This window comes from Podarcis filfolensis (genome assembly GCF_964270895.1).
Source record: "Podarcis filfolensis genome assembly, chromosome: 11".
NCBI lineage: Eukaryota > Metazoa > Chordata > Lepidosauria > Squamata > Lacertidae > Podarcis > Podarcis filfolensis.
Window position 1 is genome coordinate 29690966 of NC_139613.1, and position 20351 is coordinate 29711316.

Sequence of the window (20351 nt, forward strand, 5' to 3'; positions counted from 1 at the left end):
TAGCCTAGAAACAAATGTGACAAGGTTTAAAAACATTGTGCAACAAGTGCAGAACAATTATGGTAAACTTGGCAGCTGTTTGCAGAACACAGCTATTAATTTTTATGGACTATTTTAAGCATAACATAATTAGGCAAGAAAAAATACAGCTGAAGACAGGAAAGAATATGATTGGAGAATCAATAATTTAATCTGTTTGAATGTCACATGGAAGGAATTTAACCTTTGTTTTACTTGAAATAAAAGATTTCAAAACTATTTTTATATTGTAAGAATGTAAGAAGAGCCTGCTGAATGAGGCCAATGGCCAACCAGGTGCCCATAGGAAGCCTGCAAGCAGGACTTGAGCAAAACAGAATCCTTCCCTTCTTCCATTTTCAGCGACTGGTATTCAGTGTTATATTAGCCACCATGACTTGTAGCAATTGATAACCTCATCCTGGATGAATTTGTCTAATCCTCTTAGACATCCTTAAAGCCATCCAAGTTGATGACCATTATTACTTATCGTGGGAGCAGGTTCCAGAGTTTAACTGCACCAACTGAAGAAGTACTTTCTTTTGTCAGTCCTGAATGTTCTAACATTCAGTTACTGGATGTCCACAAGTTCTAGGTTTATGAGGGGGGGGGGGGAAGATCCCTGAACACTTTCCCTACACCATATATACCTTTATGATGTCTCCACTTACTCACTTTATCTCTAAACCAAAAAGTACCTAAAACTATAACCTTGCTTTATAGAGGAGTTGCTCTATCGCCTTGATAATTTTGGTCAACCTTTTCCAGCTCCACAATATCCATTTTGAAGTGCGGTGACCAGAACTATACACTGTAATCGAAGTATATTTGCATCCTAGATTATCATGTTGGCTGTTTTATTTTCAATTCCTTTCCTAATGACACCCAGCATGTAATTCACCTTTTCACAGTTGCCCCCCCCCCCATTTTTTTCCTTTGAATTGGCATTATCCAAAGAAAAAAGAATCACGATAGTGAACTAAATATCTGCATTCATTACTGCCAGTAAATTACAGTTATATATGCATAGTATCAATTATTCAAGAGGAGCATAGATGGAGGTGTGTGTGTGTGTGTGTGTGTGTGTGTGTGTGCGCGCGCGCACTGAACACTGGAAGATAATATCAAGCAATCTTTTATTTAAAAAAATACCAAATCAATTATTTTGTATCTCTTACCAGGTCGCTCTTTGCCTGTGCCTTTCGACTCAGCAAATTTTTGTACCAAACTTTCAACTGTTGTGTTTGCCATGTTATTTATAAATTCTTCATGTACCTTTGAGAAAAAGAACACTAGTAAATATAACTTTGTGGGCTTCAGCAATTTGCACACAAACGGATTGCTCAATTATTACACTTCCCATCTTGCTCTTATAACTAAAAAGTGTCAGGCTGGGACTCAAAAAACCATGAAACTAGTTCGGTAAGCCTTAGGGTTGTTTTCCTCAAACATTCCCTATGGTGACTGGCAAACTGCTTTAAGTTTCAAAAGCAATTTGTAATATGACTGGGGGGGGGTCAGCTGTTTGAAGTAAATATTATCACAGAGCTAGCACAATATTTTTGACTATGTCTTGGCCACTCTTTGGATTTTAGACACTGTACTGTTAATATAATAAGCTAGGACTACTACGCCCCTCTGAGATCCCGATATGTGTATCTTATATGAACAACTTAGTTTCTTAAAAAAAGTTGTTTGGGTCCAAATCTGTCTGCAAATGGCATACTGAGGGTCTCTTTCAATACCAAACATATGAGGATTACTCAGAATATCTGAATGATAGAAATACATTCTGTCTCCCTCAAGGGCACTTTCATTTTTAGTATAAGCATGATATATCTGTTTATAAATGATATAAACATGTAATGATATAAATTAAACCATACCCATGTCTCCATCTAAGTTAAATCCTAGTAAGAATTTGGCCAAAACAAAAAAAGTGTAAAGAAACAATTTCAAAATCATAAACACCATCCCTTTGATCTCAAATATCCATATTTTTAGCTCAAACTAACAATTTGGGGAATAAAAAATAAGTTTTGTTTAGCGTTATTTTTTAACCATATGCAAAAATGCTATATCAACATTCTAATAGTATAATGAATACTGCACAACTATAAAAATACTAGAACACAATGTACAATAGATATAAACTGTTATGGTAGGTTGTTTTTAGATCCCAGATGGGCAAACTGATCTCTTGAATTACATGAAGAAAGAAATTAAAGTTTTAGAATTCAAACAGCCAAGATGACGATAAAAGTATTCAGTATGGAAATTCAGCAGTCAAAGTTTTACTCCTGGAAATGAGCTATGAGACAAGATTCATTTATGCTAAATGCCAATAGAGATATATTTTCCACTTTGTGCCTAGCGAAGAGTTTTCTTCATTTAGATTCAGGGGCATCCTTTTTATAGTAAATAAAAGTCAAGGGGACCAACTTCCAAGTAAATTTGTTTGGTAACAGCAAAATAATTATGCCCCATGCCGGATACACCAGAATGGAGCTAGCCAATGTGGTGCCCTTCAGATGTTGTTGAACTGTAACTCCCATCAGTGCCAATCAACATCACCAATGCTGAAGAAAGACAGGAGTTGTCCTCCAACAACATCTGGAGGGCACTACATTGACTGAAGTGTCCCTGTCCCATGTGACAAAGATCAACAACCTTAGTCACATACATTTGTTTTCTCATGCTACCACCAGATTTCTGGATCGGGGTGTTCAGAGTTGTGAATATATGAGTTCCCTGTCTGGGCCAATTATAGGTTATACTCAAACCACACTAAAATTTGGACCCATTTAGAAACTGTTTTGACTCAGTGCCACTCCGCAAGCCCTCCCCACTACCAGTCCACCCTTTTCCCAATCTAATCCTTGCACTGAGGAAGGGTGAATGTTTAAGGAGCATCAAAGCAGCAGAAGATACCCAGTTCTGAGGCATCTAAAGATACTGGGAAACATGTGAACTATAGCAGAATATACCGTATTTATCGCCCTATAGGACGCACTTTTCCCCCTCGAAAAATGAAGGGGAAATGTGTGTGTGTCCTATGGGGCAAATGCAGGCTTCAGGAAGCTATCCGCAAGCCTTGGGAGCTTCCCTGACCTGGTTTGGAGGCTGGCGGTGGGGAGAAGCGCACTTCTCCCCACTGCCAGCCCCACAAGCTCGGGGGACAGCGGGGAGGCGGAGCGCGCCTTCCCGCTGTTCCCCGACCTGGTTTGGAGGCTGGCAGTGGGGAAAGCAGTGCTTCTCCCCACCGCCAGCCCCACAAGCTCAGGGGACAGCGGGGAGGCACACTCCCACGGCTTGCGGAGAGCTGCCTGCATCCCGAAGCCTGGGGCGTGCTAAGCCACGCGCCCTGGGCTTCGGGAAGATATCCGTAAGCCTGGGGAGACCGGTGCGACTTCCCGCCGGGCTCCCTAGACTTGCGGATAGCAGCCTGTTCTGGGGGGTGGGGTCGGGGGAAACTCGGGCTTCCCCCGCCCCAGCCCTGCGCCTGGGGGGGAATTTTTTTTTATTCCCCCCCCCAAAAAAGTAGGTGTGCCCTATGGGCCGGTGCGCCCTAGGGGATGAAAAATACGGTAGTTTCCAATGCTTCCCAGTACCAGAGGTCTAAAGACAAAGACCACTGCTGCATTGAGGTTAACCTCCATCATCTCAAGTGAAGCTCCTCACAACTAGACTTTTGTAAAGCTGTCTTTTCTCTCTTTACAACCGTAAGTATGAAAAGTGAGGGTCTGATGGTGGGGAGTTCCCACAGACTTAAGCTCTATGGGCCCAAATATGCTTTTTATTTCTTCATATCCTAGAAATACATAATCACCAAAATTATTTTTACATCTCGATACAGGTACTGGAGGAACAATCTATGAAATTTGATTGAAAGTTTATCACACACCCATATCTTCCTCCACACCTACAGCAGCAGATTAAATACAACTGCTAAATTTGGATACCTACAAACTTCAGTGAAGATGAAATACATCTTAATTTATAGCCTGAATAATAAGACCTACTATGAAAAACTCACCTCGCCAATTTGTAAGTGAACTTCTTTGACTGTATTTGAAAAACATTCTATAATCTCTTTCATATGGAACAGATGCATTTCTTCAATGTCTTGAAATTTCTGCAGAACAAATAAGTGTTGTGTTTAGGGCTTATTTAAGAGTTAAAACAGCTTAAGTCAAAACTGGATTTCAAATACTGATATACTGAACTGTCCACTGAGCTCCCATAATTAGCTTGCTTTCACATTTGGGATTATGGAAGACATTCATCAGTTAAGCTGTATCTAGTCTTGGTTCTAACTCATCCTTCAGCTGCTTAATATTGCAAAGACTCTACCAATCATGTGACAAAGTAAGGCCCTATCCACAGTAACAGCTTCTTCTGTTTTTCAAAATTCCACTGGACGCCTATTTCGCCTTTTGAATCCCTGACATGTCCAGGAAATTCCAGACGTATGGCAACCCTACCTAAAGTCTATACATCTCAGCCACATGTAACATTTCAGTAAATGAACATTAAAGGTAAAGGAACCCTGACCATTAGGTCCAGTCATGACCAACTCTGGGGTTGCGGCGCCCATCTCGCTTTATTGACCGATGGAGCCGGCGTACAGCTTCCGGGTCATGTGGCCAGCATGACTAAGCCGCTTCTGGCGAACCAGAGCAGCACATGGAAACGCCATTTACCTTCCTGCCGGAGCGGTACCTATTCATCTACTTGCACTTTGACATGCTTTCGAACTGCTGGTTTGGCAGGAGCAGGGACCAAGCAACGGGAGCTCACCCCGCCGCAGGGATTCAAACCGCCGACCTTCTGATCGGCAAGTCCTAGGCACTGTGGTTTAACCCACAGCGTCACCCGTGTCCCAAATGAACATTACTACTGCAGAAAGTTAAAGTCTTAATATGATGAGTAGAAAAAAGTCTCCCCCCCCCATACAATCATGTTTGAAACAGAACCATTTTTGTGGGTTTTAAGAGTTTAGACAGCACACTTAAAAAACTGAAAAATATGAGACTAAAAAAAGGCCCGTGTGAGGTTTAGCCTTCATTGACTACAGCTGAAACTTCTGCTTTATTAACTTAAATCCTGGCATATATATTTTATAATCAAAATTTTGAACTTAATTTGATCAAGGAAATTATATCAATCTTTTTTGTTTATTTGTTTTACTTTTTTACTCTGCCCTTCTGTTGCAGTCACCAACAACTCCAATGGACCAAGTTATATTGATATTCAGTTCAATCCTATAAATGCCATTGTACTTTTAAAAATTGATATGCCAAATCTAATCAAAATAAAGAGATGTGCATTAAGAATCTTCCAACAAGTATGCAATGTGAAGCTTCTGTTCTAGTGCAACACAAAGAACTAACTTAAAATACACAAACTCAAACACAGTACAGTTTGTTTGCTTTGCAAATACGACATTCTTTGCCAAGGAAGCTCTCAGCTTGCCTTAAATGGCAGGCATACTTCACATATTTTTCATGTTTATGTTATTTCTCTATTTATTAACAACGGTTTTAGGACCAAAAGTTAAGTGTTTACTATCAAAACTAAAATGGCAACATTCAAATAGCACAACAAATTCCACAATAAATTTGATCCAGGTGAAAGAAGCAAATCATTATGTAAGAAGAAATTAGCCAGAGGGAGTATAATGTTGTTTCTCTATCCCATGCACTTAAAACTTATCCAAAAGTATTTCCTGACACAAAAGTTCAAATTCTGAACCCAGAACTTAAAGCCAACTGTGCAGATTAGAAACACTTTTATTTATTTTGCTGACTGTATTCTCTTTTTCCAGACTCCTTGGAAAATTGTAAGTGAGAAGAGCAGAGACTGTGGAAATTATAGTGTTTGCCTTGCAGCTACTGAAAAGAAGGTTTACCTGTGCAGTTTCTGTCATTTTTTGTTCAAAATCAGATTTTGCTGCAGCATATTTTTCAACATAGAGTTTATATGTATCGGTAGCCTTCTTGGATTTTACTGCTGCCTAAAATAAAATAATAATAATAATGATTGTAGGGAAGGAAGAAATAACAAGGCATACTTTTTACAATCAATTTAGCTGACTTACAATTTCATGTTTTGCTCCCTCACAGTAATTTCCAGTTCTTACCACATGAGGGCTCATGCAAACAACATACCACATGAAATTAAGTTGCTATATCACCTTGCAATGTTAAAACACAGTTGTTAGTAATTTCTAACACATTTTAAAATAACTTTGAGTTTGTTGAAACTCGAAGGGGAAAACATAGAACAAGATGGCAGGAAGAACGTTCTGACAGTAAGAGCTGTTCAACAATGGAACAGACTCCCACGAGAGGTGGTGGACTCTCCTTCCTTGGATGTTTTTAAGCAGAGGTTGGATAGCCATCTGTCATGTGTGATCTAGTTGACATTCTTGCACTGCAGGGGGTTGGACTAGATGACCCTTGGGATCTGTTTCCAATTCTACAATTCTATGATCCTATGATTCTATTTTAATATCTTTTCTCTACTAATCCTTTGAAATATTTCTTTAATTATATATAAACAAGTAGTGAAAACTATGGTGTTAATCTTTCCTGAATCTCACTACATATATTAGATTTTCCATTAAAATCAAGTTTATTGGCTCAGTTACACTGCACAGTATCAGTGTAGCACTATGCTTGTTTTAAAGAAAAATGCCAACTAGACCCAAAGTTGAATTTACCATAATCATTTTCTCCTTTGCACTTCAACGGTGGAAAACTGAATTGTTCAGAGGAGTCAAATACATTATGTATTCAAATGCCGCTACACTTTTCAAGCTGAAAGTAATCATGCTTGCTTGTGGCATCAGAGTCTATTGCATGCTGACCATGTTAAGACATCTATTTAGATGGATGGTAACTATTTTTTAGTAGTCTGAGACATATTACATAGCCTAATAGAAGGTGCTTTGGGGAAAATGTGTTTTCCTCACAGTAAATTCAGCAGGGGTTACACATAACTGAACACATGAACAAAACTGAGCAGGGCAATCTTAACACGGGTCAAAGACTGGATGCTGTTGTGGTTCCACTACTCCAAAATGTTGCCTGCTCCTGCCTGTCAGGGTGGAAGATACAGCTTTTTGTATTTTTGCTGGGCCAGCTGCAGGGCTGGCAAGTTAAGGAGCCAAAGGATCAAGCTCCTCAGGGATCTACAGTGGCATGGATCCCAGTGGATCCCACCAGAACACGCTGTTTCCCGAAGGCTTGCTTTTGGCTACCACTGGTGGGAGACTTTGCCCACTCAGGCAGTGTTCGGGCATTTGTCACAGCAAAGTTAACTCAGTGACACTACTCTCTGCTGGCAGGGAGGAGCCCATGCTGCATCCTGGCCCACCCTTATCATCTACATCAGGTGGTTAGGATTACAGCCTCAGTGAATCTCAAAATGTTGCACCTGTGCAGACACAAGCTAATTCAATAAGCAAACAGAACCTTACTTTATACTATTATATAACATACTATTGTTTGTTTTACGCAGAAGACATCCTTTGATTATCCTTATTTTTTATGCTGAAAAACACTAAAAGCAGCAATGCCGTATGGATGTTTTCTATTTGTGCAGTTAGACTATTAAACTATTAAAAAAGTCAGCTAAACCTTTAAAACATTACCTTGTCTATTTCTCTCTGTGTTGCACCTTCCTTTTTCAAACGTTCCTGTTCCACACACTTTGAATTGTAGTTTTCTTTTGCTTTTTGAAGGGCCTGAGTAATATTCTGAATATTTTGCATTGCTTCCAAAGTTCCTGAAACTTCTTCTTTAGTCTGTTAAATATGACATGTGTGTTAAACACTAACAATTTAATATTTTCATCTGAAGTTATTAAAATGCATTAAAATGACTACACACAACCTTTTTATGAGCTTTTAGTTGTTCATCTCCATACTTCTGCACTTCTTTTATTAGTTCTTGCAACTTCCGAACAAGTTCTAAGTGACAGCTTGCTAATTTTTCTGATGAAGATTTAAAAACATCCCAGACTGGTGCAAATGTCCTACAAATAAGAGAGAGAAAATGGGTGTTTTAGTGCTGAAATAGCTTGAAAGCAATAAATAAATAAAAAATAACCACAGTGAATAACTTTCAATTGTTTTTACAAATGTTTAGATGAAGAACTCATCAATGTTTTAGGTTTTCTAACATTCAAATGGAGTACTTATTAAAGTATTACTCCTCTAGGAAGTTAAATGTCAAATTTCCACTAAAGAGAGAGTCCCATATGGGTTAAACTTGTAAGCTACTAAGGGCTGCCCAAATTCAATTCAGTAAAGGAAGTAGGTTTGCATCCACATATTTCCTTCTACTGAATGAATGTGGCAGCTACCTGGCTAATAGTTACATACTTTATCTTATATCTTTACATACTTTATCTTATAATAATTGCTATTGCCTTGTAAGGTAGGACAGATTCTTTTCATTTCCATATTCAACACGTAACTACCCAAGTTCTACCATACATAGAGTATATCATGCTTCAGCAAATTCATGCAAAATACAAACATTTTGCATATTCTTTAAATGCAAAGGTTTTTGTTTTTATTCAGAAAACACACACAAGAGAAAGAAGAAGAAGAAGAAGAAGAGTTTGGATTTGATATCCCGCCTTTCACTCCCTTTAAGGAGTCTCAAAGCGGCTAACATTCTCCTTTCCCTTCCTCCCCCACAACAAACACTCTGTGAGGTGAGTAGGGCTGAGAGACTTCAAGGAAGTGTGACTGGCCCAAGGTCACCCAGCAGCTGCATGTGGAGGAGCGGAGACGCGAACCCGGTTCCCCAGATTACAAGACTACCGCTCTCAACCACTACACCACACTGGCTCTCAAAGCCATATACACACATACAGAGCTCAGTTTTAAGTGTTGTATACATTCACACACATTCCAGATAATTCTGTAATATAATTAAGTATTAATATTATATTATACAGAGAAAGGCAGAAAAGCTCCTCCAACAGCCTCCAAGAACCTGCACAAAATTATTTTGTTTTTAATCATCATAACTTACCCAAGCTGTGAATAATTGCTTGCTGATTTGGCTAGCTTTGTCATTGATCTTGAATATGCCTCCTCTATTGTAGCTCTATCAATGGAAGAAGACAATCAGCAAACAGCAGTCCAAAAGCGAAATACATACAAATCTTAGAGCACATGAACAAATGCACTGTTTGTTAACAAACCGCTACCTAAGTTAGTCTAAAGCTAGCCTAAAATCATGTATTTTAACTCAATCTGCTAAAGTGTGCTTTTTTTCTAAGAGTCACATAAACCAGTAGGTAGAAGAATAGCTGAGTGTGGGCCATTATGGGGACAAAGACGGGTTGTGACTCATCAAAAGCTGAGCCATCAGGACATTTTCAATGCCTGCTATCAAGAGGAATGGAGCCCCTCCTCCAGTGTGTGTTAGTGGGCAGAGATAAAAGGGGTTTAGGTTTTCAGTTTGGATAATGTAGGCTCAGGGAAATCCTTTTCAGTCTGTTAGAGGCAACAAGGAAGAAGAAGGGGATCCAGGGACAGCATGTAGGCTGAAATTACAGAGAGAGAGAGAGAGAGAGAGAGAGAGAGAGAGAGAGAGAGAGGGAGGGAGGGAGGGAGACAAGAGAAAGAATATGGCTGGTTTCTGTGTTTTGGACCCAAATGCTGCTCTGCTGATGGGAGAAGCAAGAGACCCTCTTTGAGTATAATGGTTTGAACCCCTCTATATTGACCAGGGTGGTCCAACACGTGGGCATCAGCAGCATTGGATGCCCCTACCCTTCACAATCCTCATGCTCACTTCCCAAAGCCAGATAAGTGAAGTGCTGGGCTTTAGGAAGAAAGTGTGAGGGCTCTGACAGGGTGCTAGAGTCCTTCTATCCCCTTTCCAAAGCCTAGTTAGGGCTTTCCCAGCTTTGGGAAGGAGGTGGGAGGGCATTAGGTCCTGCCAGAAACTTAAATCTCCTTCGCAAAGCCTGGTGCCTTCCTTAGCCAGCTTTAGGAAGGCAGCATGAGGGCTGGGGGGTCGTCAACCCCCCCCCATGTGTGTGTGACAAGGTGGTGTGCAGCCCATGGGTTCTACGTCACAGTTTTCTTGAGGCCCACTTGGTATGAAAAGTTGGATGGCCTGATCTAAATTCAGGTTGTATATACAGTGGTACCTTGGTTTACGAACTTAATCCGTTCTGAAAGTCCGTTCTTAAACCGAAACCATCCTTAAATCGAGGCATGCTTTCCTTAATGAGGCTTCCCGCTACCGGTCCCCTTCCACCATTCGGCTTCCGTTCCTAGACCGAGGTAAAGTTTGCAAACCGGGACACTACTTCCGGTTTTGCAGAGTTTGTAAACCTAATCGTTCGTAAACAGGGCTGTTCTTAAACCGAGATACCACTGTATGTGTAAATAAACCGTATATCATCAAGACACCATAGCCTCTACTGTGCCGCATTGTCCAAAAGGAAACACAGACCTTGGGTAAAGTGTGCCTGCAACCCCTGAAATTTCACACTACTCATGAAGATATGGGTGGTGTCTAACAATATTATGTGCTTTCTTATTAAGCCTTTGTAAACTCCTTTGCAAACTGATATTGACTGCTGCACAAAATTGCCTCTCTATACAATCTAATCCCAGATATACCTAGCAGATACATTCCTTGAGAAGGTAACTAATTTGGATTTGTTGCATGATTAATTCCTCTAATGTTAGATCCCTAGGTCAAGGCAGTTACACTGAGGTTTCAATGCAACTTTATTCCAAATATTGGAGAAGTTTGTTTGAAAGTTTACTTTTAAAGCACTATAACAGGGGTAGGCAACCTAAGGACCGTGGGCCGGATGCCGCCCAATAGCCTTCTCAATCTGGCCCACGGACAGTCTGGGAATCAGTGTGTTTTTACATGAGTGGAATGTGTCCTTTTATTTAAAATGAATCTCTGGGTTATTTGTGGGGCCTGCCTGATGTTTTTACATGAGTAGAATGTGTGCTTTTATTTAAAATGCATCTCTGGGTCATTTGTGGGGCATAGGAATTCGTTCATATTCCCCCCCCCCAATATAGTCCGGCCCCCCACAAGGTCTGAGGGATGGTGGACAGGCCCACGGCTGAAAAAGGTTGCTGACCCCTGCACTAGATTCTACTTAATGTATTTGAAGGTCTAAAAAGTGTCCTACAGTGGCAATAAAAAGGTTTTTTTGGACAATTTCAGAACACAGCAGAAAGTGTCTTATATGAGGGGGTAAAGGTGAAGGACCGCTGGACAGTTAAGTCCAGCTGAATTCGACTATGGGGAGCTCATCTCCGCTTTCAGGCTGAGGGAACCGGCGTATGTCTGCAGACAGCAGGTCATGTGACCAGCATGACTAAACCGCTTCAGATGCAACAGGGCACTGTGATGGAAGCCAGAGCACACAGAAATGCCATTTACCTTCCTGCTGCAGCGGTACCTATTTATCTACTTGTGCTGGTATGCTTTTGAACTGCTAGGTTGGCAGGAGCCGGGACAGAGCAACGGGAGCTTACCCCATTGCGCAGATTCAAACTGCCAACATTGTGATCAGCAAGCCCAAGAGGTTTTTAGACCACAGTGCCACCACATCTCTTCCACATGAGGGGTAAAGTGATATGGCTGTAATATATCTTTAACTGTACTAATGAGAGCAAAGCTTGGGACTCAAATTATAGTTTACATCAAGTTTTGTGTTAGCAGCCAAAGGGCAAACACACAACACCAGATAATATTCTCTGCCTAAGATTTCTTTTTTAATCTAAAGAAGTTTATAAATGATTTTAAATAATAAATAAATAAAAACATTCTAACACAAGACCAAAGGGCTTGCAACACTACAAGTCTTTAAGTAACCATGGAAAGAGATTTCGTACTCTTAAGAGTTACAAATTAGAATATTTTAAAGAAACGGATGGCAATGAACTAAATTATGGGACAGAGGATCAAGGGTATGAACGATGCACAGCTAATCCTATTTGAAACTTTGCAGCTTTATTTATTAGAAGGATTTCCCCCCACGTTACATTAAAATACTCAAGCCCCTTAGTACACTTCAAGCTTCTGCTTTTTAAATTCCTGTCTGCTTACTGGAAACTGGTTCATACTTCTATAGATATCTCTCTACAACATTTAACTCTGACCACAGAAATACATTGTTTCCCTTTTTTATAATACTGCTCTATACCGAATTCTGTTTAATTTTTGAATTGATTGTATCAAATTCATATTTTAAACTACAAACAGATGTTCTCCAAATAGCTCATTTTCCCACTTTGCACACTAGTCTATAATTACACTTGCTGTAAACCCAAAAAGCATGTGAAAAATAAGCTATGTAAGGACAAGGTATTGCTGCAAAATCAACTTAGGTGGGATCCAAGGTTCTCCCTCTGTTGAAGGGAAGGAACATTTGTATTAACTCACTGATATGAGCACTAATTTTCATGACTAGAATGCAGAATTTGCATTTCCTAGGGAAAATGCCTAATTTCTTGGATCAAAAAATAGACATGCATAATTCTAGAAGAGAAAATTTTGATTATGTAGTGTTCTCAGAAAGACAAAACTTTCAGAGTTCTTTTTTCTTTAATATTAATAAATTAAATCTGATACAAAACATAAGTATCAAAACATAAACAAATTAAAGCATCTACTTTATATTAAAAACATTTCTATAAGATCCTTACAACAGGGAGACTATTATCCACTCTATGGAGTTTCACCATTCTAAATGGTCATAACCCAGTGACAAAATTCTTTATAAAAACTACAGCTCTGTATTTCATTAACAAATTTGAATGCATTTTAAGATTTACAGAATGCTGTCAATCAGACTAAATAAAGAGTACCAAACCATCTCCCATTCTTTCTTGTTTTGAAGGGCCTCCTTGCATTTCCAACAGCAAGCATAAACCAGTTTAGCAACCAGTAGCGCATGTTTTGGAAACAAGTGACTAAGAGATTGAGTTCTGATGTCCTCAGTATGCTACCACCAGCCAGGTCTATTTCTTTGCTAAATCTGAATCAAAAGAGACCATGACTGTTCTGAACCAATGTAGGCTGGATGAGTGTCAGTACACTGAGAAAGAATCCTGGCAGAATTAAGACTTTGCATGCGAGTAATTCTCAGGTTCAGGAGCTCTCTGGGTGGCGGAGGCAATAATGGCGCACAGACTGGAGGCTCCCCAAGCTATCTTGATTTATTAGGGCTGCAGTCCAATGCACACAGACCTGGAAATTAAGCCTCACTAAATTCAGTGGGGCTTATGTCTAAGTATACATGCATAGAACTATGACGTAAAACCATTAAACTGTAATATAGTAGTTGACTAGTATTCAGAAAGATGTCTTCAGTGGTTTATGTAAGTATGCCAGAATAAGTAGCTAATAAACACACATACCTTTCTCTTATGAAATCTGCTAGTTCTTTTGTAGATACATGTCCATGTTTCATATTATGATAGAGAACATCAAAGCCATTGTTCCTTTCCCCCTATGATTAAAAAAAAATTTAAATGGTTTAGCTGAAGTTATAAATAATGGAATTAACAACAGAAGAAGTTCACTCATTAGCGCCACTCCACAACCAGTTGCACAAGCACTAGAAGCAAACTCTGTGAAACAAAGTATCTGGAAGTAAATCACAGTAGGACTATTAATATAATGTGGTTTATTTAGAAATGTGGAGCAACAATAGTAGGGACCACAAACAGCACCCTCATATGGGGATTACATCACTCTTGTGTAGTCCACACCTTCTACTAGCCTTCTCTTACAGTAAAAGATGAAGCGCAAAAAATTAATTGCTCCAGTTTTAATATTTTGCATACTTATTACTTCCAACAGAGGTTTGTCCCATTCTAAAATGCTTCAAGAAGGGCTGTTTCCTTTTTAGCTATATTGAGAAGTAAGCAATTACTGTCTTGTTCAACATGGTACACCAAGAGTAACAAGAGGGCCATGGTGTTGTTCTTCCCTGCTCCAAATTAGATAAATGTTCCTTCTGACAATAGTGACTGATGGCATTAAACCACCACATCAAACCATTGTCAAAAGCTAACAATGATATAATGCAAACATGCAACATGCCTATGTGTGCTGCTGAAAAATTGCTGCTCTGCTCCTTCCTCACTCCTTCTGTTGATACACCACCAGGAAACAAGCCTGTTTGTGGCTTGTTGTGACATCCGAACTAAGGCTTGTGGTTTGTTTCCCCCCCAAATCAACCATGAACAGTAAACAAAACAAACTTTGGTTATCACTTGTAGTTTGGAGAGAAACAAACCAAAGCCCAGGTTTAGACATCATGACTCCAGTTTACTTCCTGGTGGTGCATAAGCAGGCGTGCAGGAAGAGCACAGAGAGAACTTTGAGCTGTGTACAAAAACATGCTGCTCATCCATATTAAACCATAGTTTGTTTCTGACTATGGCTTTTAACTAACATTTAAAAATGAAAATCTGTTAAGAAAGCATTTGTAATATATCTAGATTACAATGAATCAGTTAGGACTGCCACAAAGTAATCTTTCCATTCTAAGCCAAATTACTCTGTTAAGGTTCTAAATGATATGTCACCCAATAATACTTGTGTTCCCGATTCAACACTTTATCACACAACAAATTCAGAAAATGCAATGCAAGGCAGGATGCTGCAAACATGGAGCTATTTGCCTTCTGTGAAGGCGTACAGCCCAATGTTCCTCATATGCCCTTTGGGAAACGTGCAGTACATGACCTTAAGTTCATAAAGAACCCTGTACAAACTGTTAGTGTTAATGAACAAGAATCCAATAGCAATTCTTTAAGTCCAAGGCTATAAAGTAAAACAAATAAATGTTTGTACTAAATTTGACTATTCTCTTCATCAACTAAGTAAAACAACTTCTAATGCTAACATGGAAATGAAAGTAGCTGTGCAAGCACTATCAAATGACCAGAGCATTTCCAAAAAACCAGTTCATAACAGGAAACACATTACAGGAACTCCTTGTTTTGTTAACTATCCTAGTGCCATATGAAAATTCTGCAGAAAAGATAGAAGGCATCACCCTTGTCTATCCAAGCAGCATATTTGAACTTTAAAACTCCTGTTTAGCAGTGCAGCAACTTTTCAACAGCATTCTTGTTTCTACAATATGTAACTAAGCAAGGAATAGCTTCCTTCCATTATTCTATTGATAAATACAGCAACTTAAGCTGCTGCAGTTTCTACATTAACATTAGCAAATCTGATAACACAGTATTTTTTAGGTAAAAGGTAAAGGGACCCCTGACCATTAGGTCCAGTCATGACTGACTCTGGGGTTTCGGCACTCATCTCGCTTTATTGGTTGAGGGAGCCGACGTACATCTTCTGGGTCATGTGGCCAGCATGACTAAGCCGCTTCTGGCGAACCAGAGCAGCGCACAGAAACACCGTTTACCTTCCCGCTGGAGCGGTACCTATTTATCTACTTGCACTTTGACATGCTTTTGAACTGCTAGGTTGACAGGAGCAGGGACCAAGCAACGAAAGCTCACCCTGTCGCGGGGATTCGAACTGCCGACCTTCTGATCAGCAAGTCCTAGGCTCTGTGGTTTAACCCACAGCACCACCCGCGTCCCTAGTATTTTTATACTTGAAGTATAAACTACAAGAAGGCAGTACTGATTACTTACTTATTTCTCTGTAAATCACCCTATCTATAAATCCTACTTCCTTGAAAACCTAAAAAGATATATACAGCAAGAAATTGATAGCAAACCATTAAAATAGAAGTACATAAGTTGTTAATGAAGAGTACACATCCTATCTGTCAAACTGCAAATGCTTGAGTGAATAAAAATGTTTCAACTGGAGTCTCAAACACAACAATGTAAGAGACAGCAGCACCTTTAAAGGGTGATCATGCCAGGGTCTGGAGCCTACTACAGAGAACACCCTTCTAGATAACCCCTCTTAGGCCTTTTTAAAAATTGGTGTTTCATAGGTTGCTTTTCAGTTCTCAGGGGTGGAAACATGGGGAAAGTTACCAGTTTTTGATAGCTGCCCAGCAATTTCACATTTGATTTCTTTCAGAACACATGGGTGGATGCCATTCAGACCTGACAATTTGTCAGTGTTTATTTTGTCTATTAGGCCAAGAACTTCATCTCTTGTTCCTTCCTTCCTGCAAAAGTTCAGGCACTGGGATCTGCCCTACAGATGCAAAGAATTTAGCTTCTCTGCAAACTTATCCTCCTTAAACACATCTTTGACTTGCTTGACATCCAAGGGTGCAACTGCTTCCCTAATAGTTTCCAATAGTTATTAATGGATTTAAAGAACTTCTTGGACTTAAGGCTTTTAGCAATGTGTTCCTCCAATTCTTTTTTATCTTTTTAGTATTCTTTACTATATGCTTGCACATTTTTTGGCCTAAGTTAGTGTTGAATTTTATCCTCTTTATCTGTACAAGACTTCCATTTTTTGAAGGATGCTTTCTTGCCAGTAATACTTTCTTTTCTTTGATTCTGCTTGTTAAGAGTGCCAGCATTTTCTTGGCCCTTATGCTTCCTTTCCTGATCTGCAGTATACACTCCAGCTGAGCATCTAACATTGCGTTTTTAAAGAGCTCCCAAGCATTTTTGAGTGATTTTGCCCACTTGACTTTGCCTTTCAGCTTCCTTTTTACAAATGTCCTCATTTTGGGGAAGTATCCTCTTTTAAAATCAAATGTGACTGTTCTGGGCTTTCTTTAAAATTGGCCATCTACATGCATGTTTAATTTAACAGAACTATGACCAGTGCTCCCAACTGACTTGCCAACACTTACACATCATACTGGGTCCTGGAAACCACTTAAGATTAAGTTCAGGGTTGATGCCCCTCTAGTCAGTTCCATGACCAACTGTTCTAGGACACAGCCATTTAGGGTATCCAGAAATTTCACCTTTCTGTCATGGCACATACATGACAGAAGTGGGGGAAGTTTAAGTTACCCATTACAACATTTACTCTTTTCAATGCTTCATTTGGATTTGAATTTCATTCTTCATCTCAAGACCACTCTGAGCATTTTGATCATGGGGACATAGCATGTCCACCAGATTAAATTACTCTTAGGACCCACAACTTGTCCCAGAATATTCCCTAGTGGCTAACAATAGCTACTTGCCACAATGGCAAGTACCTATGTTGTTAAAGGCAGCATGCCTCTGAATACCAATTGCTGGGAATCACAGGAGAGAAGAATGCTGTTGCACTAAAGTCCTGCTTTCAGACTTCTCATAGGCATACACCTGGCCACTGAATGAACAAGATGGAATTGTCAGCAAGGCAAGTGAGGAATTTGTTGGACCTTATATTATTGGCATATTTTGAGTTCCAACATATATCAGGGAAGTTGAAGTCTCCCATAACTATTCTCTCTCTCCTTCTTGAATGATTGGTAAACTGCTCTAGTAAGTAATCATCCAAGTCTTCAGCCTGGCTTGGAAGTCCATATATTTTTACCCATAGACTCTCAATCTGCCTTCCATGTTCCAAGTCACGGATCTTTTTACAAGTATACACATTATTTACATATAATGGTACTCCACCTCCCTTCCGGTTTGATATATTATTTTAGAGCAGGTTAGACCCCTCAATTTCGACATTCCAGTCAAGAGTTTCATCCCACCAGGTTTCTGAAATGCCTATTAGATCATATTTGCCATTCTGTATTAAGAGATCAAATTGGGCTTGCTTGTTTGCCATACTCTGTCCATTGGTATAAAATATTTACAAGCATTCCCAAGATTGAACATATTTAGTATTTAAATCACACTAAGTGCACTTTAATTATTTGCTTGCTTAATCAAATATTAAAATTACAGAAGTATACAAATTATAGCCAGGTTTAGAAGCCACGCATTACTATCTAGTAACAAGCTGTGAAGTCCAGTCCTGCCATGATACACATATTGTATAATGATGTAATTTGAGTTTTATGTATACTTAATTCCTCCACCACAACCACTTTCAACATGAAATTTCCTCTACAGGTTTTTTCTTCTCCTTTCATATTTTTAACTGCCCCAGGTTTACATGTGGTATTCAACTAGGTTTTACTCAGAAGAGACCCAATGAAATTAATGGACCTAACTTAGTTATGTATAATAATTTCAGTGGATCTTTTCCAAGTAAAACTCAGTTGAATACTACCCTATGTTTTATATCAGTTTAGTTACAAAATAGTTACATTGCTGTTTCCTGGTAGAACCACAAAATACAGGGAACGAGCAGAATTTGGCTAATAAAATTATTTGAATTTTCTAAGACTATTTATTCACAAAAATGAAGAACTACTAGTTTTTCATGAAAGTGTTCATGTGGAATCTTAAAAGGCTGAACTCATTTGCAATCTACTCAAAACAAGCCAGGATATGAACCCAGAGAATGCCTTATATCCTAGCTTGCTTTGAAGCTATTAACCAGAATTTCTGAATTTGCACACAATTGAATGTTATGGATAAGAGTTAAATGCTAGGCGTTTGCATAAAGGAAGGGGAGAAATGGCTGCAAAGAGGCTGCATGGTAGGCAACTCATGGCTTAGTAAACTCAAATTATTGGCTTTCTGTTATATGCAAATGCAACGATTTATGTAATGCATTCCAAGACAGCAATGTTATGCATAACTATCTGGGAGTGAGCGCCACTGAACCCCATGGTACTTCCTTTGAGTAAAACAGCATTGATTCAAACACACTGAACATTTGTTTAACAAAGTTTGAGTCAGCCAAATACCACCTTTTGATTTTAATCAGAAATGAAAATATTATGAAAACATTTTACTATTTAAAGTGCTAGGCCAAAACAGGAAGCACATCAAAGAAAAAGAGTATCCGGGTTCTACTTGATTATTTTCTTCGCTGTCCCCTACCCTATTTCCATTTCTTTATTTTTGGTATGTACTAATTTGAATTGCAAGTTGACTACTTTGAATGTGAAAACTGAGTAACCTGGTTTACATGTCATGCTAAACCATTGTTTAGCATGACATGCACAAGCAGAAAGAAGCTGCAGCAATACTTGGGCTCAGGTACTCTCTCTCTACTTCTCTGGCATAGCCAAGAAGCATCTGAATATTCCACTTTTCATTACCTACAGCTTGCCATGTGGTCCAAACCTAGATTTGTATTTAACCTTAAATTATGGTGAAACTGAACAAAGCAATTTCAGAAATAATGATCTGAAGTTGGCTTGTTTTAAACCAGGGGTGCAAGGATCCCTGGCCCATGGGCTGGATGCAGAACATAGTGTTCAACAGGGAGCACCCAGAGGGAAAAGGCTTTTGATATTGTCTGATGTTGCTGTGCAACTACAGCACCTTCCGCTGCAAAAAGATCTGGAGCAAGAAAATCAGAGCAGAGAAGAAAGTGTGTTCTCTCTGTGTGTGATAATGGTGTGTGGTTGTATGTGACACATGAATTTTTGAGTCTGACCCTGTCCCTTACTGGAATGTAGCCTACTACTTTGCAACAGGATGTTTGCCCCATTTCAAAAACGTTCCCCATTTTAAACTAACCACAATGATAAAGCAAACTCTAATTACCAAAAAAGCAAAATCTTCTGTACTCCCAGCTGTGTGGGAGAAGGGAGGCAGCACATGAACCCGAATCTCTGTTGGACTGCATCCTCCATGAAGCGGTGCCGCCCACCCCTAACTCAAGGCAGCCGCTAGAGGAGGATACCATGGTTGATGGTATCAAAAGCCGCTGAGAGGTCAAGGAGAATTAGCAAGGACAGATTTTCCCATCTCTCTCCTGACAAAGGTCATCATACAGGGCAACCAAAGTAGTTTCAGTGCCAAAACAGGGCCTAAACAATGATTGAAATAGATCTAGAAAATCTGTGTCCTTCAAGAGCACCTGGATGTGGTCCACAACCACCTGTTCAAGTACCTTACCCAATAAGGGTAGATTAGCAACCAGCTGATGGTTGCTTTCTGAATCCAAGGAGGGTTTCCTGAGGAGTGGTTTTGGCACTGCGTCCTTCAAGCAGGCAGGGACCACCCCTTCTCACATTAATCTCCTTCCTGGTGCAGTCAGCTGTCCCTTCCCTGCTAGTTATTATCAGCTAAGAGGAGAAAGGGTCCAGAGTGCAAATAGTCGCTGTGACTGATCCAAGCCTTACTAACTGAATCTCATCCAAAACAGTGCTCTGGGCATCTCTTGAGATTCATCTGCTGTAACAGCAGAGTTAAGATCCAGGTGGATTGAAGCGATTTTATTCTCAAAATGCTTTGCAAGCAAGTCACAGCGAGCTACCATTGGTTCTACCACCTCCTTCAAGCCACACTGTAA

General features: G+C 39.6%; 1 protein-coding gene across 1 annotated transcript in view; it reads right to left on the reverse strand.

The window, feature by feature from the left end:
- FCHO2 (FCH and mu domain containing endocytic adaptor 2) overlaps positions 1–20351 on the reverse strand; it is a 64126-nt gene that overhangs the window by 35926 nt on the left and 7849 nt on the right. The window contains exons 2-8 of the mRNA XM_083577360.1: positions 13445–13536; positions 9069–9143; positions 7917–8058; positions 7676–7828; positions 5930–6034; positions 4055–4153; positions 1197–1293 (exon numbers count right to left, since the gene is read on the reverse strand). Coding sequence (XP_083433486.1) covers positions 1197–1293; positions 4055–4153; positions 5930–6034; positions 7676–7828; positions 7917–8058; positions 9069–9143; positions 13445–13536 — 763 coding nt within the window. The remainder of the gene's footprint in view (positions 1–1196; positions 1294–4054; positions 4154–5929; positions 6035–7675; positions 7829–7916; positions 8059–9068; positions 9144–13444; positions 13537–20351) is intronic.